Raw genomic sequence first — 26,226 nt, forward strand, 5'->3', positions numbered from 1 at the left:
GTCCGTTACAAAAATATGATGAAATGTGTAAAATACTTAATACTTTAAGGAATGTGTGTGTACCTGTGTATAGGTGTCATGCTGGTAAAACATGTAGGGCTCCGGCTCCGTGGTGGAGCGAGGACTGTGCTGATGCTGTAAAGAAATCAAAAGATGCGTTAGCTAAGTATAGGAATGATATGACAATTGAAAATTATATTGATTACAAAAGATTAGATGCTAGGAAAAAAATGATTATTAAAGAAGCTAAAAGCTCAAGTTGGAAAAAGTTATGTTCATCTTTTAATAGATATACACCAATTTCTAGAGTGTGGAACTATATACGGAGATTTAAAAGAATAAATACCAATAGAAATATATCTAAGAATGACGAATGGATAGGTAATTTTATAGACAAATTGGCACAACCTGCAAATAATGCTACAAATATAGATTTAGAATATATCTTTAACTCAGATAGTAATGATGATACAGCATTATTTTTGTTACAACCATTTACAGATGAGGAATTTAATATAGCATTGGCGTTAAGAAAGAACACTACTCCAGGATTAGACAGTTTTCCATATATTATGTTACAAAATTTACACATATCAGCTAAAAATAGTATATTACAGATCCTAAACTCACTATGGTCACAACAACTGATTCCAGAGTCATGGAAAACTCAGTGTGTTATACCTATACTGAAATCAGATAAACCGGATGATGATCCTAATTCATACAGACCTATCTCTTTAGCCTCATGTATAGGAAAGTTATGTGAGCAAATGATAAAGATAAGACTAGACTATTATGTTGAAAATAAGAATATAATTCCTTCATGCCAGTTTGGGTTTAGGAAAGGAAAAAGTGCAGTCGAAAGTTTTACTACATACCTGATAGATATGAAGAACTGTTTGTTGTCTAAGTCAACAGCAGTGTGTGTGTTCCTTGATGTGCAGGGAGCTTATGACAATGTCAATCTCCATCAAATGGCAAAGGTTCTTCATTTGTTGAAACTACCTGGAAAATTAATAAAGTGGCTGTTTAACTTTTCATTTGGTCGTACATTATATGTTAAGTATAATAATATTTTACATGGCCCAAAAAACGCATACAAAGGTCTAATGCAAGGTGCCTCCTTGTCCCCAATACTCTACAATTTATATACTTCACAAATTCTCCATCATTTACCCAAAGATGTTAAAATATTACAGTTTGCTGATGATATTTTAATATATTGTGTAAATAGTAATGTACAGGTTGCTCAGAGAAACATTAATTTAGCTTTAGATAAGCTTAATTCTTATTACTCAAATGAATTAAAGCTAAGTATTAACTCAAGTAAAAGTTCAGTTTTAGTATTTGGTAGCAATAGGTCTGTAAATATAAAATATAATAATATCCAATTACCACAAACAGAAGAAAAAAAGTTTCTAGGTGTAATTTTTGATACAAAATTAAAATTTGAAAAACACATCAATTATATTTGTAGAAATGCAATGAGGGGTATAAATATTATGAGATCATTAGCTGGTACATTTTGGGGATCAGAACCTAAAGTCCTTAGTATGTTATACAAAAGCTTAGTTCGCAGCCACTTTGATTATAGTGCAATTGTATACATGAACATAAGCCCAGTTCTATTGAAAAAATTAGATGTAATACAAAATATGGCGTTACGCATTATTAGTGGTGCTATGTGTACAACTCCTATAAATAATATGGAAGCAGAGACTTGTATACAACCTTTATGTATAAGGCGTTTATTTGCTACAGAGAAATTCTGTTTAAAAGTCTTAGCAATAAATAATGATATAGTTAGTAGTAGGATCTGTTTACCTGAGGTTCTGCAATCGTCCTTACAAACAACTCCTTATGTTTCGGCAGCGGATATCCTTAACAGTCAATATCCTTTAATCACCCGGGTTATGGGTTTTGTCACTGATTTGTCTGGAAATATGCACAAGAGTCAGTTATGGCCAGTATATGAATGTAAATATGAAGCATTAATATGTAAACTAAATGTAGATACTAGTTTTATTCTAGATGAAATAGATTTTAAAGAATATTGTTCTAATAAAACTAATAGTTTATATTTGTACACAGATGGGTCAAAGTCTTTGAATTCTGTTAAGTCTGGTTATTATGACCCTCAAAATAAGACAACTAAATGTTTTAACTTGGATCAAAATTGTAGTATTTATACAGCAGAAGCATATGCAATTTATCAAACTCTTATGTATGTACAAAACTTGAATAATATTGAACAATACAATGAAATAATAATAGTTTCTGACTCTAAAAGTGTACTATTATCATTACAAAATTTCAGTTTTAATTATAAGGTCAATTATATTGTGTATAAGATTAGAAATATTGTATATAATCTCAATATAAATGTGACTTTTAAATGGGTACCGTCTCACAGAGGTATCAAAGGCAATGAAGTGGTTGACAAAGCAGTCAATTCTAATCACGATGAAGATCATAGCAACATATGCAAGATTCCTTTTACCGACCTATACACGAATTTAAAGAACGATAAAAGACGACTATGGAATGAATATTACAAGGATGTTTCGAAAATGAAAGGAAGATGGTATGCAGAGATCCAAAAAGAACTTCCAATCAAACCATGGTATCATAACCATAAGGATGCCAATGAGCGAAAATATATAACCACAATAAATCGCCTGAGATTTGGACACTGCCAAACGCCTGCCCATTTACATCGCATGAAGATAACTGACAATAACAAATGCACTTACTGTGAAGCTGATGGGGCAGACTTGACCCATATTATTATGAGATGTCCCAAATTTAATATGCAGAGACTAGCTCTTGTGGCTGATATACGAGAAGCTTTGAATACAGAGGAGGAGGAGAACGAGACCACGAACACTTCGGCTTCGGATGCCTTGGAAGAAACGGTTGAATCGGTTGATTCAAACTTGATGTCAATGCCTGATTTGCCTGCACAGATAATGACAGCTGACACCTGTCATCCTCGGAATGCTGTACCCCGCCGCGTTCAAGATATTTTAGCAAACCAAAAACTGTATAAGTGTTTATTTAATTTTATATCAACTACTGTTGAACAAATTTAATATTGTTGTGTTTTTATCTGTAATTATTTTAGTTTAGTTTATTATTTTCTGTTTTTATTGTATGTTTGTATGCCTATGGACTTGTTTCCGGCGAATAAATGATTTAAAAAAAAAAAAAAAATCCACTTCATTCATACAACATACAATAACAATGATAAAACAAAATTACAAATGGAATTTCCTTATTTAAATAGATATTTGTGCACTAAATACATAATAATATGACGTAAGTATAGTATTCTGATGGAGTGGTTAAGTTGCAGACTCAGATCGACTCGATTTATAAAATAGACCGATAAAATATTACGATAATTTGTTACAAAGTTATAGATATTAAACTATCAATCATTGTTTACAGAAAGAAGAAGAAGACGTTGCGTGTCACCGTATAGCCAAGGAAATATCTTGTGAAAGTTTTAACTCAAGGCGGAAATTTATTGAAAAAATACTCAACATAACCTACAATTAACAGTGAAATACTGAAAATATCTTGTACCGTGATAATATTTCTGAATAATAAGTGCAAACCCATACTCTAAGATCGTGCTTTCAACCACATACTTAATACAATTCCATAATCATATCGAAATCCAAAAGTTCGTAAGTCGTAAGTGATCATAGTTTAGGTGTGTACTTATTAGACTCATGCATTGTAAACTCTATAAACGATTACTCGTAATGTATTAATCATATTAAAAGTTGAATGCGGCTGTTTTATTTTTTATTCTTTATGTTTAAAGCAGTTCTAAGAAAAAGCAGTAATAACTAGTAATAAGAGTTGTAACATTATGCATGGACCAAGTGTCTGCTTATGTAAAAACACAATGTTATCATGTAAGTAAACCCTGCTTTAAACATAAAAAATGTGTCTACCTAATCTTCATAAAGCAGATAATGCTAACACCCTGATTACACCACCAAGTAGAGCGGCCCGAGACAGTGTCCTCCGCTGAGCACTGTTAAATTTCTTCCATGTTGCAATGTTATCATTGCCGGACTCTTAAGAAGGAATACTTCCTATCAAGCCTTTATAAATCTATAGTATCATGAATGACCTCTTAGTCAAGTGCAACATCAACATTTAAATAATGAAATGAAACATGGTTTTTGCTGTATTTGTATTTTGTGTTTATTAAGTATGATATATTAAATCACATCACAATTATTATCAGTGTTCTGAAATATCAAGCATAAGCTTCTCTTCTATTAGCTAAAAAACTGCTTTCTGATTATCTGAAATAAGATAGAAATATAGATTAATAGTAATTCTATAGGTTAGGATATAATAATAATATATTGTACAGTCAGCCAAAGAGATATGTATGCCACCCCAACGCAAGCCCTTAGATATTATGACAATTGATAGGTAGGTAATATTTATGTAACATGAAAAATAAGGATAACTGATATTAAGGTAAGTAATACTTAAGTTAGTAAGTATTGATAAAATATTATTATTCCACCCATGAGGATTAAATTTTTGTTGCTGTGGTGGCATAAATATCTATTGCTGACTGTACTATCAAGGTATTGATACAACTTTATTTAGTAGATTTTCTATTCTATTCTATTCTGAGAGGTGGCGAAGCTCCTGTACGTGGCTCTCTTGAGTGGAACCTTTGTACATATCCCCTTAATTTTAGCTCAGCCAGCCTAGCTCTCGAGTAAAATGGAGCAGCAAGCCTGGGTGTTCCAATAGCTGAGATAGGCTTTCTGTTGGTCCAAGAATAGATAGTCTTGTTTCTGTAGTAGGTGGAGATTGAGCCAGCATAGGTATATTTTTTTACCTACAAAAGATACCCACCGCAGCACTACATTTTAATCCTAAGGTACTTAGAAAACAGATGAATCAAATAATATTTTATAGATATAGAATCTAGATAAGCAAGCCAAGTAAATTATTTTTCATACTGTCAGTGCATCATAAAATTAAAGTGTTTGTGCTAGGGTAGTATTTCATATATTTTTTGCTACAAATAAATTGAAATCAGCTTAAGTGACTTACTCAGTAGCAGAATGATATGCCAATTTAGTTTCTTATGTAGGTATTAACTTCATAAGATCTTAATACAACTTGTTGTTAAGTAGGTACTTCACATAGGCACTTGAATATTTAGTCTTGGTTATAAATTCCAGTCTGGAGCCAGTTGCAATGCAGTAAAAACCTACAAATACCAAAATTCTGGTTAGTAGATATCATGGGGTTTAGGTTACAGACATTATGATAGTATAGGAAGGTTTATCTTATTATTAGTAGGTATATATTGTTAGCCACTGGACTTAGCTGGAGCGAGACCAGACATAGGTGGTTTAAACATAGATAGGTGGCAGATTTTATGACACCTCTGGGGTGCCATAGGACTACAACAATGGTAAAAGAAGGTTTGTCTTTGTTTTGAAGGATATTTCCTTTAAGGCTTCTTCTTCATGCCTTAACCCTTTAACTGATGATGGCCATATACGTGCCACCATCTTATAGGCCTGAGAATTCTAAAGTTTATTCGATCTTGCTACTGGAAACGTCACTAATACATAGCTGAATGCACATCAGTATTTTTTTTCTTCAATCAAATCAATTAGTAGTGCCAACATTTTAAAAAAAAATGTCACTTGAAAAAAAATTGACTCATTTCAAAAGTACAAAGTTTATTTAAAAATATCTCATCAATCCTGCAGATAAAAATGTGAGTAACCTTCTTTTTTAACCGACTTCGAAAAAGGAGGAGGTTCTCAATTCGTCTGTATGTATGTTTTTTTTTTTTTTTTATGTATGTTCATCGATTACTCAGCCATTTATGGACCGATTTTGAAAATTCTTTTTTTGATGTATTGGGTTGAGCTCAGGGGTGGTCCCATTTTTTTTTCAGAATTTTATTCCACCCCCAAGGGTGGGTAAAGGGGTAAAAACAGGGGTATAAATTTCCATTTTGGGCACTTATCAACCGATTCTTATGAAATTTATAACGTAAATATTGTTATTATAACAAAAAGATATGATGGTGACCTTGAGCTGATCTGATGATGGAAACGGAAGGCAGTCAAGGGAACTCCTCAACGGTATATAGCAACTACCTCGTGTTTGGGCTCGAATGATTCGTATTAACGAGTAGGACATATTGGTATCATTTGCATCTTACTTTTGATTGATAATTATTGCAAATAAACTAAAAATAACAAAATAAAATAATAATTTTAAAAAAATTAAAAACCGACTTCAAAAAACCACTAAAACGTAAGAAATAATTTAAGGTTTAGACCAATCCTAGGTCACAGTATAAATATACCTAAGCAGGTACTGTTCTTTTTTGAAGTTGGTGCCATATTTCTTCAGATTAACTACTTTGTCACTGCACCAACATCAAAAAAGAACAGTACCTGCTTAGGTATATTTATACTGTGACCTAGGATTGGTCTAAACCTTAAATTATTTCTTACGTTTTAGTGGTTTTTTGAAGTCGGTTTTTATTATATAAACATGTAGTATAGAAGACGATATGATCATTATTTATAAAAAAATCGTCATTTTTTATTCGAATTTCCATTTTTTTGTGGTGGCCATATATATGCCACTATCAACTTGTAGGTACCTACATGGTGGCAATATAATGTACACCGCCAGTCCAAACCCCGGCAAAGCTCCGCTCCCTCCCTGCTTCCTCCAGACAACGATCCACAATGAAGCGGAACAAAGTCCCACCAGATGATGCCACCGCCCATGAGCCGGAAGACATGCCCGGCACTCCAGATGGCACGACTTCCGAAGATGACCCGGAAGAACCGGACCCAGAACAAGCTTCCACCCAAAACGATTCGGTGAGGGCACCCACAGGCGACGACGCTCCACCCAGCTCGACGGCACCACCGTCCCCACCCCCACCAGCCTGCCAATCTCCCCCACCCACCAGACCCCCAAGCACCTCAAGACCAACACCAGAGACTCCACACCGAAGTCCCCCAGCCACAAGACCCCAAAGTGCCTCAACATCTGCACCAACATCTCACCAACATCAAAGCCGCCCAGCTGCAAGAGCACCAAGCAACGCAGAACCAACCGCATCGCATCCGCCAACACACCAGACAGGCCAGACAAAAATGAACCCCCGGACCCTCCGTCCCCAGACCCAGACTCGGACGAAGATGAGACCGACTGGAAAAAACAAGAATGGACCCAGAAACCAGATCAGCCACCCTGACACTCCGAAAGTTCAATCCCCAAAACAGCCTCCAAACAGAACGAAACCTCCGACCCACCCCTCTCCACTCTTCAGCGATGACGCACCAAACACCACTGTGGACCAAACCAATTTATACCAAGCCATGATTTCTTCTTTAGTGGTTGGTGTATAATTTCTCGATCCTACTTGTACAGCGTATAAATTAGTTTGTTCCACAACAATGTCCAGCACGTCATCACCAAAGAACAAAGAAAAGCAGGTCAGAGGCCCTGCTCCGCCCGGAAGCCTCTCCGAAGACCGAACCCTCGGAGCACCAAAGCAGCCGAGATCCGGCCCCCGGGTCCACTCCTGCTCCCCCCAACCAGTCCCATCCTCACCCGAATCCGAAGACGAGAAATCCGAAAGCTCACCCCCATCCAACCCATCCGGCATGCTAGAGGATGCAACCGGCTCCGCGCCACCCGGCACTCCCGTAGCCGAGCGGCCCCGACGCCGGGGAGACACCAGTGCAGACACCGAAGCACCCCGAGGTCCTGCAGCCGAAAGACCTCGACACAGAGCCTCCGGTGCCTATCCCGAAGCGCCCGGAAGTCCAGCAAGTGAAGGAGACCGACAAGCCGATGAGGACGGAGACGACAGCGCCGCCGAACTAAGCAGAACGCCACCACCTGCAAGCACCCTCACCAAACCACACCGGGCAGAAACCCGTTCCGAATACGACTCCCCCAAACCATCCCCAGAAACCGCACCATCCGGAACACCAAACGCGTCCCCCAACTCATGGGCAACAGCATCATCCGACAAGACCCCACTCCGCCTCACTCCACTCATTGCAGATCACTATCCAAAAGAAACAAAGAAAAAACAAAACTCCACCAAAGTTCAAACCGGCAGTGTACATTATATTGCCACCATGTTTTTTTCATATAAAATATATATATTTTTTAAATTTTTTTTCGAATTTTAATAAAGCTTTACATATATAACCCATACCCAAAGTTTCATTTTTCTGCTACACTTGGATCCTTCTGCTGGTTAAAGGGTTAAGAACATGAGAGTTAAGGCGGTCATCCACTGGCGAGGCGACGGTATAGATTGTTGGCTTGTCGAATCTCGTTGGTGATCCATTAGCGAACCAAACAGTCTACTCTCATCATTGGCAAAGTCGTGGCGTGCTTTTTGTAACATCGTTGGAGGTTTTTTAGACCGCGGACTTAGAGGTTATTGGAGGTTTTTCTCGCGAATGGATCACCGCCTTTAGTTGAAGAAACTTTTACATGTACCTCTATTATGTTCGTGGATACTCACCTTATTTGTTACGCTCAAATCAGCTAGTTTCATGAAGCTAAAGTCTTCAGTCAAATTGTCCGTCAACTCCTTTAAATATGCTTTAAATATCCAGGGAGACTGGTTTGCAATCCTCACGTATCCTCAGTTACTACTTTCACATCACTTTGTAGGTGTAATTACAGGCTCTTTTTCTTACAAAAATAGGAAAAATTAGCCATTGTAATGGCTTTGCGTTGCAAGAATAGGAACTTTTTTCAAAGAGGCGTTGAGTCGCAACTTTGACATATAATCTACTCTGTGTGATGAGCTCATGATGAGCTCGTGGTGCGAATTTCTAGCTTAGTAACGCTATAATTTTCACTGAACGGTTTGCGTGACGTCATAACACAATGAGCCGCAAAAATGTGCGGTGGGAGTACGAAATCAGCGATCTTGTTGAAATCGATTCAGCCACTCATCGCTGGGAGTAAGGCTGCAGTTATAGCCAAGTGCCTCTCCTTCATCCAAAACGAAGATGCACCACAGTGAAACCAGATAAACCCGCTTTACAGGAAATCCTCGGCTACCACACAAACATGCCGACCAACTCTGACTCTACCTACTACATGAAGCTCATCCTGTGACGTTCCCTACCTGTTTACCTATCGTCCCTACTGGGAGGTAAATGAAAGAGGTAGGTAGGTCCAACGAAAATAGTTTATTGATGGCCGCAGGCCACCTAAGTCGGTAGAACGGGTCGTGGTGTGTCGGCCTAGTATCTGATTTCACTGCGTAGTTCAAGCACTCCCCTGGATGGTCAGATGCCGGTGGAACAGGTCGTCAGCCACGGGCAGGGTTGTAGGTCGCCGTGCTCAGCTGTAGGTCCGAAGCGGAAGCGAAGCAGAGGGTAGGCAGCAGTAGGTAGCCAAGCGAGAAGCCTAGGTCTTCTAAATCCCGTACTGAAATCTTCTTAAACCCCGTACTGAAATCTTCTTAAACCCCGTACTGAAATCTTCTTAAACCCCGTACTGAAATCTTCTTAAACCCCGTACTGAAACCCTGGAATGGCCAACGAAATACGTTAGGAATGATTCCATAACGTTCCGTGTTACCACCGACGGCAACGCATTGTAGGTAAGTACTTATGTAGCAAGCGGTGCCGTGGTGAAAACAATCAGAACGGAGTTTACAAATGCGAAGAATTAAGTAGGCTTTAAATTTAACAAAAGATAATGAATGCAGAAGGCAATTAAAAAGAAATATTTAAGTTACAAGTTTAACAATGAAAATATTAAAAAGGTGAAGGTAGGATACGGTATTCAAAATGCGACCACTGGAATATTCCAACGGTCGGTTGAACACCGTAACCGCCAATAAACAGCTATCCAAAAGCTAAGAAGAAATGTTAGCACACATATTAAAATAAATAACATCTTGTTCACAACTTACCCAATATGGGGGTTTGAGGATTTATGTAAAACACAGGTACACAGAGCCAGCAGCGCCTTGTATAGCGGACCCGGAACGGTTAGGACACTTAAGGTGCACTATCTATTTAAAAATTTACTTTTAAGTCGCAATGATATGTGCGAAGGCAATTATTATTTAGATGCGCAAGCGTACGTTCGAGTCCAGTGATGGCAAAGCTAATGAATGACTAGCGAGCGGCGACAGCCGTTGAAAGTGTCACGATGTCACGGAATGTTAAAAATAATACCAGGTTATGAACAATAAATTTCTACCAATATTAAAATGTGGGCAGGTTTATGAAACTAAATTTCTACCATAAACTGTTTATGACTACAGATTACGTTTCAGTATTTTGAGTGCGAATGTACTTTAAAAGAAGTTATGTTTTAAAATGTTATTTAGTTTTAGATATTTGATTTAATTAATGTTTTATTTTATTTATTACGTAGTTAAGTGTTAAAATAAGAAAATAGGCTAATTTAAGTTTAAAAATATGTTTAATTAAAGACATGTACGTCTACAACGTTACATTACCCCCCGTCTCACGGAAAGGATTTTATCCTGAGTGCTTGCAGCAAGAAATTCCATTTTAAATGTGGCACCATCACTGAAAGGGGTTTCGAGAGACTGGGAGCCGTCGGCCGTGCAGCTTGGTTGTGCCCTCAGTGCCGAGGGACTCCTACTAAATCTCTCACCGAGGATGACGCTCAGTCACGGATGCCGGATAAACCGCAAAGCTTGAAACAGCAGGTCGGAACCAAAAAGACGTCGGCGTCGTCCACAGCGAATCAAAAAGAAGCCACCCTAGAATTGATTTCTGGCCAAATATCGGATATTCTGTCGAAGCTATCTGTAATGACGTCCATTCAAAGCGACATTAAGGAGCTGAAAAGCGATATAAGCGACATGAAAACTACCTTCAAAGCCAATATGGATGAACTCACAACAAAAGTTAGCGAACTAGATGGTCGAGTATCTACTCTGGAACAACTTCAAGGAGAAGTCTGCGAGCTGAAAAAAACTTTAAAGGAGATATCTGAAGATAACAGAAGAAATGATCAATGGGTTCGTAGATCCAACATTCAAATTAACGGCGTCCCGCAGAAGAGTAATGAGAACCTGATTAATGTGGTGAAAAGACTTGCAGCAGTCAGCGGATTTACACTCAATGCGGAGTCCGATATTGACTTCGTTACGCGGGTCGCTGTTCGGAAGGATGCTGATCAGAAACAACCCAAACCGATTATCCTGAAAATGCAAGCCAGATATAAAAAGGATGATTTCATGGCGGCACTGCAGAAACTGAAAACACTCAAAGCAAGTGATATCGGAATCTTGGACTCGGACAACAGGATTTATATTAATGACCACCTATCAGCTCATAATAAGTTCCTGCTTCAACAAGCCAAGCTCAAGTCGAAACAGAAAGGATATACCTACTGCTGGGTGCGTAACTGCACAGTTATGGTGCGCCGAGACGCTACTTCTCCGGTTATACACGTAAGCACTATCGACTCGTTAAACAAAATTGTATGAGTACGATCTATATAATAACGTCACGTAAAATATCTCTAATGCGTAATTTAGTCTATGTATTATACTTAAAAAATATTATTATCCTATTTATTATATTTTATATGTATTCATTTCATATTTACCTATCATTAAACTATGATTACATTCTATTTCACCAAACCTGTACCAAAATGTTGAGAGCCCCTGAGCTGGTCACTTGGTCACGCATCTCGCTCGCTCTCTGTCATCGCAGTATAATGTATCCCTCTCGCTTGCATTATAGGAATCACAGTCTTAAACAAAATAATAAGTTAAACATACATTGCTTGCTTTCAAGAAAACATATACGCTTTCATTACTATAGCTGCGTCAATGCATGACGATCCAAGCGATGTACACCACTGGCAATTACTTTATTATTACAATATTATGGATAGCGTTGTGGGTAATATCATATTTTCTGCCCTATTTGGTATGCGGTGTTCACTTTTTAGAGATAAGGAATTAACTTCTTATGAATTACCTATTTATCATTCTGATCTTTTGAGTAATTATTTTCATATTGTAATAAATGTACTGTCGGTGTTTTCTGACGCTTTTGTTGAAAATACCTTTATGGCAGGTTTCTTTACTCTGTTGCTGAGTAGAATTAAAGTGATGAATTTACTTGTGAGTATACATAAGTATTCCAACAAATTAAGTACCTACTACTTGTTCTATTACATTCTCCTTATATATACATACCTAAGTAATGCTACTCCAACATTTTAACTAATAATGCTTAGGGTTTTTTATCAAAACGTTCGTGGTTTACGAACGAAAACAAATGTATTTTTTAGGAGCGTCCTGAACAGTGACTACGATATAATCTGTATCTCCGAGACTTGGTTGTTGGATAGTATTTTTGATGCTGAGATCTTCGATGGTAGGTATAACTTGTATCGTACGGATCGTGATTATAAGGGCACGGGGACGACGCTGGGGGGCGGGACACTCATAGCCGTGAGACGCAACCTCTCCGTAGACTCGCGAGCCTCGCGACCGCCCCCGGTTCTGCCTGACGCCGACATCACGTCTGTCAACCTCCGACTTGGCAATTCATCTACAACCAATTCACTAAGGATCTACTCTTGCTACTTTCCACACAATCGCCATCAAATGTCTTCTGAGGCTACTTTTTGTGATTATATTTTAAATATAGCTATGGACTACCCAAATGATCTTATTTTAATACTGGGGGACTTTAATATTTCAAATGGCCTGTGGACTCTGAGCTCTTCACACTCTGGCTGTCATGTACTTGTTAACCCACAAGCTGATGGGCTTACTTATAATATGTCGGCTTTATTGTCCCTGACCGGTCTTGGCCAGTACAACCACATATTAAATAAAAACAATAAAATGCTAGACCTGGTGATTTCGAGTTGTGAGTGTGAGGTAAGTAAGGCCGAGCCGTTTGTTCGTGAAGACGACCACCACCCCGCTCTGAGACTAACTGTCCGGTTCCCGTCCCCGCCCGCGAGCCTGCCCGAGGCGCCGCGGACTGCGCGTAGGTATCATGCTGCCGACTATCTCGCAATCAATGAATCGCTAGCCAAAATTGACTGGGATTCCAATTTGTCTGTTGATGATATAGAAACTGCCGTGGATAACTTTTATTCTGTCATTTACAAAGTTATCGAGGAACATGTTCCTGTCAAAGTACATATCCCAAGTCAAAAACACCCTGTATGGTATACACGCCCTCTGATAAAATTAATTAATAAAAAATTAAAAGCTCACAAAAAGTGGAAAATTTATGGTAGACTTCAGGACTATGAAACGTTTTGTTCACTCCGTCGAGATCAAAAACGTCTTGAAGTTTCATGCTATAATACCTACATTTGCAATGCTGAAAATAATATTTGTCGTAACTCTCGTCATTTTTGGTCCTTTGTTAAATCCAAAAAAAGCTGTAATGATATACCGGATACGATAAACCTAGATAATCGCACAGCGTCGGACGGCCAAGGAATATGTAACTTGTTTAATGAATTTTTCACATCTGTTTTTGAACCCAGTCAATGTCAAATTAATGTCACGGGTAACACAGAAGAAAGTAACACTGTCCTCATAAGTACCACTAATATAACCATCGACTTAGTATTGAAGTATCTGAAGAATATTGATGTAAACAAGGGTTGTGGTCCTGATGACATACATCCTTTGTTTGTAAAGCAGTGTTGTGAGCAACTTGCCACTCCTCTAACAGTATTGTTCCGTATGTCACTAGACACTGGTAATCTTCCAGCTAGGTGGAAGCAATCTTTGATAACACCAATTTTCAAAAGCGGCAATAAGCATAATGCGAAAGATTATCGAGGTATATCTAAACTATGTATAATACCTAAAATCTTTGAAAAGATTATTTACGACGCGCTTTTTCCTGCTGTCAGACCTTATTTAATAATAAACCAACATGGTTTCATTGACAAACGGTCCACGGAGAGTAACCTTTGCGAATATATAGATATTGTTCTCGATGCTATGGACAAAGGCCACCAAGTAGATGCAGTGTACACCGACTATTCCAAAGCCTTTGATAAAATATGTCATAATACTTTAATAAAAAAACTGGAATTGTTCGGTGTGCACGGCGATCTGCTACGGTGGCTGGAGTCTTATCTTCGCGACAGGACTCAAGCAGTAGCTGTCAAGGGTTACGTCTCTAGTTTTGTACCTATCACTTCCGGAGTTCCTCAAGGATCCCACCTTGGTCCTCTATTGTTTAACATTTTTATTAATGATGTCATCAAATGTTTCAATAGTTCTTTTCCACTTCTTTATGCCGATGATACTAAAATATTTGTTAAAATCACTTCTATTCACGATTGTCTCAAACTGCAAAGTGACCTAGACCGGGTATCAGAGTATTGCGTACAAAACAAACTATATCTTAACGTAAAAAAATGCTGCATTATTACTTTTTCAAGAAAACTAAACATAATTGATTATACTTATAAAATATCCGATCAACCGTTACTTAGAGTTTTTGAAGTGAGAGACCTAGGTGTGCTCCTGGACCATAAGTTGTCTTTTGTAAATCATGTCAATAATGTAACAGCCAGAGCTTATAAGATGCTAGGTTTTATATTTAGAATTGGTCACGACTTTAATAATCCACTAACACTAATAACACTTTATAATTGCTTTGTAAGATCCATATTGGAATACGCTTCAACTGTTTGGAATCCCCAGTATCAATGTCACATTGATTCAATTGAACGAATTCAGAATAAATTTATTAAACGTCTACATTACAAGTTTACAGAATATAATGCCAGTTGTATATCCTTAGAAACTCGAAGGGAGCACCGTGACCAATTATTTTTGTTTAAGCTGCTTAACAATCATATTGACTCGCCCTACCTGGTGAGCAGGCTGTCCCTCCGGTGCCCGCGCTTCTTGTCTCGGTCCGCGGGGAGACTGTTCTCCACGCCTGTGTGTAAACGGAACTACACCGAAAACCGTTTCATAATAAGAGCGTGCAACAAATATAATACCACATATAATAAACTGGACTTGTTTAATACAAGCCTAAACTGTTTTAAGAGATTGCTTTCAAAACAAGAGGGTAAAAACATTAACATTAACAGGTAAAATTAAAATTAATATTTTATAGTATTACTGTACCTATATATATATATATATATATATTATTATTTATGTATGTAATCATAAATACTATACTAAGGTATATATGTAAGTATATAAATTATATATTATGTTATTCAAATCTATAAAACAAATAAATAACTTACAACTAAGTAGATTAATATAACTGAGATATTTAAGTTCTAATAATATGTTAAAATGTATTAAGTAATTATAGCTTTTTCTATGTAACAACGAAAGTACCAAATTATTGTTTGTGAAAACTTTACTGGCCTATGTACTATTCATTTGATAAGTATTATTATGTATTAAGCATGCTGTTTGTTTTCCAAGAAATAAATAAATAAATAAATAAAATCCTAAATAAAATCCGGTTAAATAATAAAAATAAAATGTAAAATACTACACTTTCATACATACCTGTCAGAAAAAAACATTCAATCTTCAACTTCATACTTCCACATTCAAACTAAGCAATAAAAATCATATTAGATTATTAACGCAAAACCTTTTGCTTAGCACATAACTACATTCCTAAACAGTGGAGAGAGGTGAAAGCAACCTTTATTCCTAAATCAGGAAAAAGTGACTACACGGATCCAAAGTCCTACAGACCTATTAGTTTAACGTCGTTTCTACTAAAGACCCTAGAAAGACTTTGTGACAGACACATACGAGATAATAATCTCAAACGAAAACCATTACATAACAGCCAACATGCCTATATCGCTGGCAAATCGACCGAAACAGCACTCCATAGCGTAGTGAACAAAATTGAGTGTGCGCTAACAAACAAAGAATCAACACTAGGTGCCTTTATAGACATAGAAGGGGCCTTTGATAAAACAAACTTCGATAGTATCAACATTGCCTTAACCAAATATAATGTTAATCCAACTCTACGGGGTTGGATAAATAATATGTTAAAGTTAAGAGCAGTACAACTCAACCTAAATGGGACAACCAGATGCATTGTAGCTAAAGGCTGCCCTCAAGGCGGGGTCCTTTCACCTCTACTGTGGAATCTGGTAGTTGACGACCTGCTTAGACAACTCAACAGCAGCGGCTTCTATACAGTCGGCTATGCAGATGACCTCACCATCCTCATTAGTGGGAAATTCGAGAACCTCCATTGTAGCGTTATGCAGGCCGCAATGAAGATTGTCGAGCAATGGTGCAGGGAGTATCGACTAAAAGTCAATCCCAGTAAAACAGAATTAGTCCTATTTACTAACAAGAGAAAACTCAATAACATGAGCTTGCCTACATTATTTGGTACTCAACTAACACTTTCAACCGAAGTGAAATATCTTGGCATAACGCTAGATAACAAGTTGAACTGGAATAAACATCTCGATAACAAAATAAAACAGGCTACGATCGCTTTCTGGCAGTGTAAGCGAATGTTAGGAAAAACCTGGGGCCTTAAACCAAAATTAACATTATGGCTGTACAAAGCTGTCATACGACCTACCATAACTTACGGTTCTGTAGTCTGGTGGCCCAGAACAGAACTTAGCTCAGTAAAAAACAAGCTGCAAAAGCTACAAAGGCTTGCATGTGTAGCCATCACAGGATGCATGAAATCAACACCCACGGCCGCACTTGAGGTACTTCTCGACCTTCCACCATTACATCTCGTGGTGAAACAGGAAGCAGCTGCCGCCGCTTTTAGACTAAGAGCAGCTGGCCTCTGGGCAAATAACTCACCAATGGCTGCCATCATTGGTTGATGTTTTATGGCTTCTAACTCCATTATGTTGGAAGCCATAAAACATCAACCAATGATGGCAGCCATTGGTGATCGAATACCGCTTATCCATATATTTAAAAGGCACTATAACATTCAATTGCATGAAGAACCAAGAGATCAGTCCAGTATATATGAACTGAGAATTTACACTGATGGATCCAAAAAAACGTCAGGTACGGGTGCTGGTGTCCACTCCGATGACCTAAACATTCATTTTTCACTGGCACTAAGCAAATACAACACAATCTTTCAGGCTGAATGTGTTGCTATTACACGGGCCGCTAACGCAGTCAAATCTAGAAAGGTTACGAATCAACGTATTCGTATCCTATCTGATAGTGCTGCAGTTCTGCTAGCTTTGTCTAGCAAAACTATAACTTCGGGGCTAGTATTAGAGTGTCACTCAGCTCTAGAATCGCTTGCCTCACAAAACAATACCATAACCCTCCAGTGGATAAAAGGGCACAGCGGGTCGCTGGGGAACGACGCTGCTGATGAACTTGCACGAAAGGGATCTGACACTGCACCAATAGGCCCAGAGCCGATAGTACCGATCCCTTTCAACCAAATTCGCTCTTGGTTGCGTTCCCGAACGACAGAATGCCACACCAATCTCTGGAGTAACAGTGCCGAGTGCAAACAAACAAAAGCTTTTGTACCACTAATTAATACTAAACTAACACGCAAATTATTATGCTTGGACAGAGCAAACTTACGTGTCGTGATAAGTACCATAACAGGCCACTGCCGGTTAAATAAACACCTATATCGCATGAAAATCTCCACCACTCCTCTTTGCAGAAGTTGCATGGAGGAAGATGAAACAGCTTCCCATGTCTTGTTACATTGCAAAGGCGTGGAGTCACTACGATCAAAAATCCTCGGATCTCCGGGGTCCCTCCGGGAAGTCATGAGCAACCTAGGTCGTCTACTGGCTTTCTGGCGTGAGCTTGGGTGGCTTAATAGCTAGTCACCCCATAGGTATTTCACGCATAATGGCCCACCTTGGAGGCTAAATGCGGAAAATCAGCTCGCCATGATAGATAACGCAAAACCTTTTATAAAATAAGTCATTCTTTTATTTTTTTTTTAATAAAAAAAATATACCAAAAAATGACTAATATTTTGACAATTTATTATTATTATGATGTTAAATGTTAAAAGCAAGCATTTGGGTAATGTTCACGTCACGTTTAAAAAAAAGGGAAATATTTATGTTTGCAGAATAAAAATTATTTTCGGCTAGGGAAACGAGACAGTTTCAGGTCTTTTATATGCCAAGTGCCCAAATCTTTACCTGACATGTCTTCTAGCTCATAGACGAGTGGCGATCTCTTCGCGGTAATACGACACTGGATGAATTTAGGCGCAAGTTTTTTACTGAAGTACTTGTCCTTGTCACTCAAGACGTATGTTCGCTTAAAGACTACGTCTCCGACATTGAATTCCGCCTGTTTTCGTCTTAAATTGTATTGGGACGTATTTTTAACATGTGCGTGCCAAAGAGTGGCCTGAACATCATTGAAAATCGACGAAAGACATCCCAAATTTTCAGCATAAATGTCCCTAGGCAGAAACAAAACCTCATCACCCAAGTCACTGTCAGTATAGTGAGAGCCGCAGGTAACAAGTTCACGACCATAAACAGGAAAAGATGGTGTGAATCCTGTGGCCTCATTGACAGAGTTGTTGATGGCGAATTGAATTTTAGGCACAAAGGTATCCCAAGACCGATGGTCATTATCAACAAAAGTTGATAAGCAGGTGACAATGGTCTTGTTATACCTTTCCACCGTATTAATTTGGGGGGTATACCTGGGGGTGAAAAATATGTTTGGGATGTTATATTTTTTGAAGAATGCACTAGTAACATGGCTAATAAATTGACTGCCGTTGTCCAGGAATATAGTCTGGGGAATTCCGTGAATCAGAAAGACGGAGTCCTCCAGAATCCTGACAACGGCATCGGCTGTAGCTTTTCGCAAGGGGAAGATCATGCAAAACTTCGAGAAGCAACAAGTGACAACTAAGAGGTAGCTGTTTTGCTTCTTTGTCACGGGAAGAGGACCAACAAAGTCAACCGAGATCATCTGAAATGGTCGTGAGCACTGCTTCGGACGACCCATTTCACCTAAGGTTGCGTGATTTGGTGACTTGTACGACAAACACTTGGGACATGAGCCTACGAACTTCACGACATCTTGGTGCATCCCAGGCCAATAATAGCGTAAAGTTACACGCCTATAGGTTTTAAAGGTACCAAGATGTCCTGAGGTTGGCTCCGAGTGATTGTCCTCAATGACCTTATCACGCAAGTCTCTCGGGACGACCTCCTTCCACGCGAACTCCGAAGTAAGGTTACACTTGTTCTTGCTCAGCCGATAAAGTGACCCATTCTTTATAAGAAAGTTTGGGTATTGACTGGGTGAGCTCAGACAACCGTTATACAGCTTCTTATACCAGTCATCATTAGTAGTTCCAATGGAGTTGGACGTTGACACAGAAGAGCATGGTACAGCTCTGGAAAGAGCGTCGGGAATTACGTTATCGGCCCCACGCCTGTGCTTGATTTCAAAGTTGAATGAGGACAGACGAACTCCCCAACGAGCCAACCTTCCAGTCGGATTGCTGAGCGAGAGGAACCACTTAAGTGCTGAATGGTCGGTGTAGACGGTGAAGGTCATCCCATTCTCCAAATAGCATCGCCAGTGCTCGAGGGCCGTAATTACTGCAAGGGTCTCCCGTTCAGTGATACTGTAATTTTTCTCGGCACTGGTTAGAGATCTGCTCATGTAAGCAATGGGATGCTCTTTACCGTCGATGACCTGAGTCAGCATAGCACCAACGCCATAGTTGCTCGCATCCGTATGGACTTCGAAAGGCAGGCTGTAGTCCGGGCATGATAAAACGGGGGCCGAAACTAAACACTCCTTCAACTTCTGAAATGCTGCGTCAGCCTCAGGTGACCACTTGAATGCAGGTGCGTTCTTCTTATTGGAAGTCAACTTATTCAAAGGACCTGCGATCGTGCTGAAATTGGGCACAAAACGGCGATACCAAGTTCCGGTCCCGAGAAAACGCTTCAAGTCCTTCCGACAAGTAGGTGTCGGGTAATTGAGGATAGCTTCAACCTTCTCGGGATCCGTGCGCAGGCCGTTTGCGTCCACCACGTATCCAAGGTATTTAAGTTGACTTCTGAAGAACTTGCACTTGTCAAGATTGACAGTCAAATTGGCCATCTTCAGCTTGTCCAACACGCGCAGTAAAAGTGACACGTGCTCCTCAAAAGAGCTACTAATGACAATGATGTCATCCAAATACGCAAAGGTCTTCAGATCGAAGTCGCCAAACAGCAAATCGACCAAACGCTGCTGAGTAGCTGGCGCGTTGGTAAGTCCAAAGGCTGTGGTCTTGAAATGGAGAGTGCCTCTACCGGGAACGTAGAAAGCGGTCTTGTCTCGGTCCTCCGGTGCTATAGGGATTTGCCAGAAAGCTTTTGACAAGTCGACGCTAGAAAGATACTTAGCGTCGCGCAAGTTGTCTAAAATCTCGGCCACATAAGGCAAGTTGTAGGCATCTTTCTTGGTGACCGAGTTCAGCTTCCTGGAATCCAGGCAAAAACGAGGTTGCCCGTTACTTTTATAGACAATGAGCACCGGAGACGACCAGGCACTCTCACAAGGCTCGACCACGTTGAGGGACAGCATCTCGTCTACTTGGTCTGTCAGGATACGCTGCTTCTCTGGAGACATCCTATAATAACGCTGTCTAACAGGCTGAGCATCGCCAGTGTCTATGCGGTGGGTAATCAGATTGGTCCTGCCTAGGCCCTTACGATCGGTTGAGATGTCTTTGAACTGCTCAATGATATTGTCGGCAATGAGTTTTTGAGAGTCATCTAAATTGTCATACGACTGTATGAAAGCATCATTAATGCCAACCTTGAGTTCTGACAAAGGAGAATCAAGGAAGGTGATACCCTCTGAACTTAACAATTTTGGGCACAAATCAAAACTACGCCAGAAGTCGACACCTAGGATAAGAGGAGATTCAATGTCGGGAACCACGTATGCTTTGACAATATGAAAATTGTTGTCAAAATGTATGGGCAAATTAATGTACCCAATACTTTTGAGTGATTGGCCTCCAGCTGCAGTGACAGAAATACAGTCGTTCTCAATTAATTTAAGGTCACTATCCAGTAAGATTTTGTGAGCGTTATTACCGAGAATCGATACAGCCGCGCCAGAATCTAGAAGACCACAAGCAGTAATATCGTTTATGCGAATGGTGGCATAAGGTCTAGGATCATAAGCCGGTATATGTTTCAGAATTGTAGCAACTTTGTAACTGTTAAAGAAAGTTTTAATTGTTTTTAACCAATTGTTCCAGTCGGATTGATCAAAGTTACTACCCGATTTATTGCTACAATTCTGAACATCTAGTTTTTTGAAATCGGCTTGTGTTTGTTACAGTCCGGACAGTCGGGTGTTTTAACACCATCACGACCACAGCGGAAACAAACGATAACATCGCGATTAGGGCATTGACGAAGATTGTGTGAATCTGATTTGCACCTAAAGCAGAAACGAGTCCTATTCCCAGTTACCATCGAATGTATATAGTTCTTAGGTTCATTTTTGTTCGTGTAATTGTTGTTTTTATTGAAATTATTGTTATAATTTTTGTTATAATTATAGTTTTTATTTTCGTTATAATTTTGTTTTTTGGTTTGATTACTTGAAGAGTAAGCAAACTCAGGTGCTAAGGAATCAGGTGTAACGCCAGAAGGTTCGCGAAAATGAGAAAGTCGAGCCTGTATGTTCTCATAGTTACGACATAGGGTTCTGAGAGCTTCTATTGTTGTTATTTGTGTGACTGATGCCAAAGTGCTCGCATAACAGGGGCGGATATTATGAAGAATAATCTCCAGCTGCTCGTCTTCTGAGACTTTCTTAGAAAGTCGAGAAAACATGCCAGACATTATTGAAAGGAAGATCGTGATATTTTCTGATTCGCCCTGTGTTCTACGCCTGATTTCAGAAAGCAATCTGTAGTCATAATCAGACTGGTCGAAATCTTTGATGAGCAGTTGTCTTAAATCAGCCCAGCTTGACACCTGATTTCTTACGCTTCTATACCAAATAAGCGCATGGTCCGTAAAAATCTCGGTCGCATACGCTAGAAATTTGTCGTCGGCAAGGTTCCGTGACTCTAAGAATTCCGTGACACGTTCAACGAATGCCCGCACGCAAGTTTTTCCATTGTATTTAAGTTTGCATAGTTCGCCTGCACTACCACGTTCACAGGTCACCGAAACGACGCAAGGAACGCTTGGACTGGGAACAGAAGGTTCCGCAGTGGGTATTGCCAGAGGGTCGATACTCTTATTTTCCAAGGAAATAATTTTTTCCATATAGGATTTGTATAAAGATACGGTTTCTTCATACGCGACCCTATCTATTTCAACCGTTTGCATCCTATTTAAGCGGTGATGCAAATGGTGTAACATGTTCCGAGTCCGCTGCACAAGTGCTTTGTCAGGTTTTACACACTCAAAATTGGCCTGTATTTTAGACAAAACCTCGAACACACCCTGCAAGTCTTTTTTTGAATCCAAACCGGACTCGAGGATATGCTCAGAGGGAAAGTTTATAGCCAGCTCCACTATTTGCTTTCGCAATTCCGCAACACTGGACGCTGGAACTGTACCTCTGATGGATACCTCGTATTCCAGTTCGGATTTTTGAAGGGACAAAAATTTTATGGGGAACATGACGAAAAAATTAAAATATTACAATGGGGGAAAGCTACAAGAATCGTTATTTAAAAACTTGGGTAAATTGTGAACAAGAGATGAAAAAAAAAAATTTTTACTCCGTTCCGTTACAAAAAAATTAAGTAACGTTGTACTCTTTTTTTTTTAAATAATACACAAAACAAAAAAACACGCACAGAACCAAAAATAAAAGAAGCGTTGAGAAATAAAAATAAATGTAACTGATGTGTATTACGCTGGTATCACAGAAAAAAATGTCACGAAGTAATTAGTGGCTAATTAACTAATTAGGGTAGTTAAAAAAATAATGTTGCCAGTTAAAAAGTCGTTAACGAAACTTAATACATTTAAAAAAAACCGTTTTAAATTAAAACAAAAAGGTACAAATTATATTTAAAAAAAAAAATGCAAAATACACCTCAGTTACGGCAGAGCAACAAAAAAAAAACGTTTTACAACGCACACACAAACAAACACTTAACTACTTACTGCGCAGCAAAATCAGACACAACCACGTTTAAGGGCGCCAGTGTGACCCCCCGTCTTACGGAACGTTGGGTGCCAGTGTGACCCCCCGTCTTACGGACGTTGGGCGCCAGTGTGTCGGCCTAGTATCTGATTTCACTGCGTAGTTCAAGCACTCCCCTGGATGGTCAGATGCCGGTGGAACAGGTCGTCAGCCACGGGCGGGGTTGTAGGTCGCCGTGCTAAGCTGCAGGTCCGAAGCGGAAGCGAAGCAGAGGGTGATGCAGCAGTAGGTAGCCAAGCGAGAAGCCTAGGTCTTCTAAATCCCGTACTGAAATCTTCTTAAACCCCGTACTGAAATCTTCTTAAACCCCGTACTGAAATCTTCTTAAACCCCGTACTGAAACCCTGGAATGGCCAACGAAATACGTTAGGAATGATTCCATAACGTTCCGTGTTACCACCGACGGCAACGCATTGTAGGTAAGTACTTATGTAGCAAGCGGTGCCGTGGTGAAAACAATCAGAACGGAGTTTACAAATGCGAAGAATTAAGTAGGCTTTAAATTTAACAAAAGATAATGAATGCAGAAGGCAATTAAAAAGAAATATTTAAGTTACAAGTTTAACAATGAAAATATTAAAAAGGTGAAGGTAGGATACGGTATTCAAAATGCGACCACTGGAATATTCCAACGGTCGGTTGAACACCGTAACCGCCAATAAACAGCTATCCAAAAGCTAAGAAGAAATGTTAGCACACATATTAAAATAAATAACATCTTGTTCACAACTTACCCAATATGGGGGTTTGAGGATTTATGTAAAACACAGGTACACAGAGCCAGCAGCGCCTTGTATAGCGGACCCGGAACGGTTAGGACACTTAAGGTGCACTATCTATTTAAAAATTTACTTTTAAGTCGCAATGATATGTGCGAAGGCAATTATTATTTAAATGCGCAAGCGTACGTTCGAGTCCAGTGATGGCAAAGCTAATGAATGACTAGCGAGCGGCGACAGCCGTTGAAAGTGTCACGATGTCACGGAATGTTAAAAATAATACCAGGTTATGAACAATAAATTTCTACCAATATTAAAATGTGGGCAGGTTTATGAAACTAAATTTCTACCATAAACTGTTTATGACTACAGATTACGTTTCAGTATTTTGAGTGCGAATGTACTTTAAAAGAAGTTATGTTTTAAAATGTTATTTAGTTTTAGATATTTGATTTAATTAATGTTTTATTTTATTTATTACGTAGTTAAGTGTTAAAATAAGAAAATAGGCTAATTTAAGTTTAAAAATATGTTTAATTAAAGACATGTACGTCTACAACGTTACAATCCTCGGATCTCTGCTGCCCTGGTACCTCGAGCCGGTGTTTGCTGACAGAGTGTATCCGCTGACACAGAACTTTGCTGACAGAATGGAAGAAACCGGGTACTTCCACTTGCAAGCGACCAAGCCTGATACTATTGGTAAGATAGATTGATATATAGATATGTATATGTCGCAGGCATCTGGTTTAATCTCCTGTTTGATTGAACCGCTAGCCCGTTAATTGGATGACGCTACTCAGTTGAATGACTAAGGCCCGGGTCTCCTATTTACGCCGTAGATCGAGTCAAGCGTCACGCCGGTAGGCCGCGTCACAATGCTCATTATGTCTACGCGCCAACGTCGGCGTGTGAGGGAGACCGCATCAGTACATTTCTATAGTGAGCATCGTGACGCGGCCCACGGCGCGACGCTGGACGCGACCTACAGCAAAAATAGGAGACCCAGGCCTAAAGAACAACTCGTCAAGTGGTTGACTGTAACGTCCAACGTCTTCACTGAACGTTATTCAGCGAAGTCGTTAAATGGGATATAGTATAGCAACTTTGTAATGTCTGGTTAGGATGAACATGGCATAAATAACGCACTTTAAAGCTACTTTACTTGCAAAAAATAACAATACAAGTGCTTTTTGTGTCAGCTGTTCGCTGTTAGACGCCATATTTGTTTTATTCACCACCTGACTGATTTTACGTCCGCTAACTAGTTGGACGTTTTGTGACGCTTGTACAATCAACGTTCGGCCTAGTCATACAACTGAATAGCGTCATCCAATGAACGGGCTAGCGGTTCAATCAAACAGGAGATTAAACCAGATGCGTGCGACATATACATAATATTACTTATTGCACACATACATACATTACAAAAGTAACAGTTATTATGATCTAGGTCAAATCTAAATCAAGGTATCAATCACGTTAATTTGCAAGACAACAGCCAGTTATACCCCTACCTACACCAATCATTCCACTACACAAATACTTACTGCCTTTAAAACGGCGATACGGTTCACGACTTATCACGTGAATACAAATGACAGAGAAATACGGTTGCCTCATCCCTTAGAGTATATCTCATCCTGACTACCCTTCTAGGGATTACATTCGTGAGCATAATATGTATGTATAATTCCTAACTATCCATTCCTGAAGGGCTAGTACGGGGCGCATATAAGACGTGACAAGAGTTATGCATCGCGCTCACTCACATCGCGCAGCCTCAAGAGCGAGCGCGACGGAGAACTCTTGTCACGTCTTAATAGCGCCCTGTGCTACATGGCCAGGTGTAGCCATATCGGACTCACCTGCGGGTTTGGCCGCCTACCTTCTCGAGAAGTTCTCCAGTGCTACCAACATGGCAAACAGAAATAAACAAGATGGCGGCCTCTCCCAGTATCGCATGGAAGACTTGGTGGATATCCTGATGATGTACTGGCACCCCAACTGTGCGACCACCAGTTTTAGGCTCTACGCTGAGAGTTTTACTAAAAGGAGTGCGGCTTATAGGATTAATGAGTAAGTTTATTGAAATGCTTTTCTATGTAGTAAAAAAGTGCAAAGCCCTACAAATTATCTTTTCAACATCACCAAAAGTTAACCGGTAAATGCTGGTAGCATTAAGTTCGCCTTTGTACCAATTTACTTTGTGCGATAAAGAATTTAATAATAATAATATATCTGATTGGCACTGAGTTTTTGATACATGAG

The 26,226-nt window shown here is 39.4% G+C and overlaps 2 protein-coding genes and 2 long non-coding RNA genes across 4 annotated transcripts in view; 2 read left to right on the forward strand and 2 right to left on the reverse strand.

The window, feature by feature from the left end:
• The window catches only part of LOC105389248 (juvenile hormone epoxide hydrolase), a 45,923-nt gene that overhangs the window by 19,069 nt on the left and 628 nt on the right, over positions 1 to 26,226 (forward strand). Inside the window, exons 5-7 of the mRNA XM_048631270.1 lie at positions 9,109 to 9,171; positions 24,522 to 24,657; positions 25,803 to 26,034. Of these exons, the coding sequence (XP_048487227.1) occupies positions 9,109 to 9,171; positions 24,522 to 24,657; positions 25,803 to 26,034 (431 nt within the window). The remainder of the gene's footprint in view (positions 1 to 9,108; positions 9,172 to 24,521; positions 24,658 to 25,802; positions 26,035 to 26,226) is intronic.
• Positions 1,560 to 3,796, forward strand: LOC125490870. The gene is made up of 2 exons (XM_048631269.1): positions 1,560 to 3,318; positions 3,451 to 3,796. Exon 1 carries the CDS (start codon positions 1,608 to 1,610, stop codon positions 3,090 to 3,092), a length of 1,485 nt encoding a protein of 494 aa, XP_048487226.1. The 5' UTR covers positions 1,560 to 1,607; the 3' UTR covers positions 3,093 to 3,318; positions 3,451 to 3,796.
• On the reverse strand, positions 4,194 to 9,036 carry LOC125490872. The gene is made up of 3 exons (XR_007267936.1): positions 8,576 to 9,036; positions 5,098 to 5,257; positions 4,194 to 4,325 (listed from the first exon to the last, which is right to left on the reverse strand). It is a non-coding gene; the product is annotated as an uncharacterized LOC125490872 (long non-coding RNA).
• On the reverse strand, positions 9,236 to 10,123 carry LOC119691625. Its single transcript, XR_007267937.1, has 2 exons — positions 9,986 to 10,123; positions 9,236 to 9,595 (listed from the first exon to the last, which is right to left on the reverse strand). It is a non-coding gene; the product is annotated as an uncharacterized LOC119691625 (long non-coding RNA).

Source organism: Plutella xylostella, chromosome 28 (assembly GCF_932276165.1).
Source record: "Plutella xylostella chromosome 28, ilPluXylo3.1, whole genome shotgun sequence".
Classification (NCBI taxonomy): Eukaryota; Metazoa; Arthropoda; class Insecta; order Lepidoptera; family Plutellidae; genus Plutella; species Plutella xylostella.

Coding starts and splice junctions, on each gene's coding strand:
- LOC125490870 (XM_048631269.1), top strand. CDS start 1,608: ATGAACATAAGCCCAGTTCTATTGAAAAAATTAGATGTAATACAAAAT.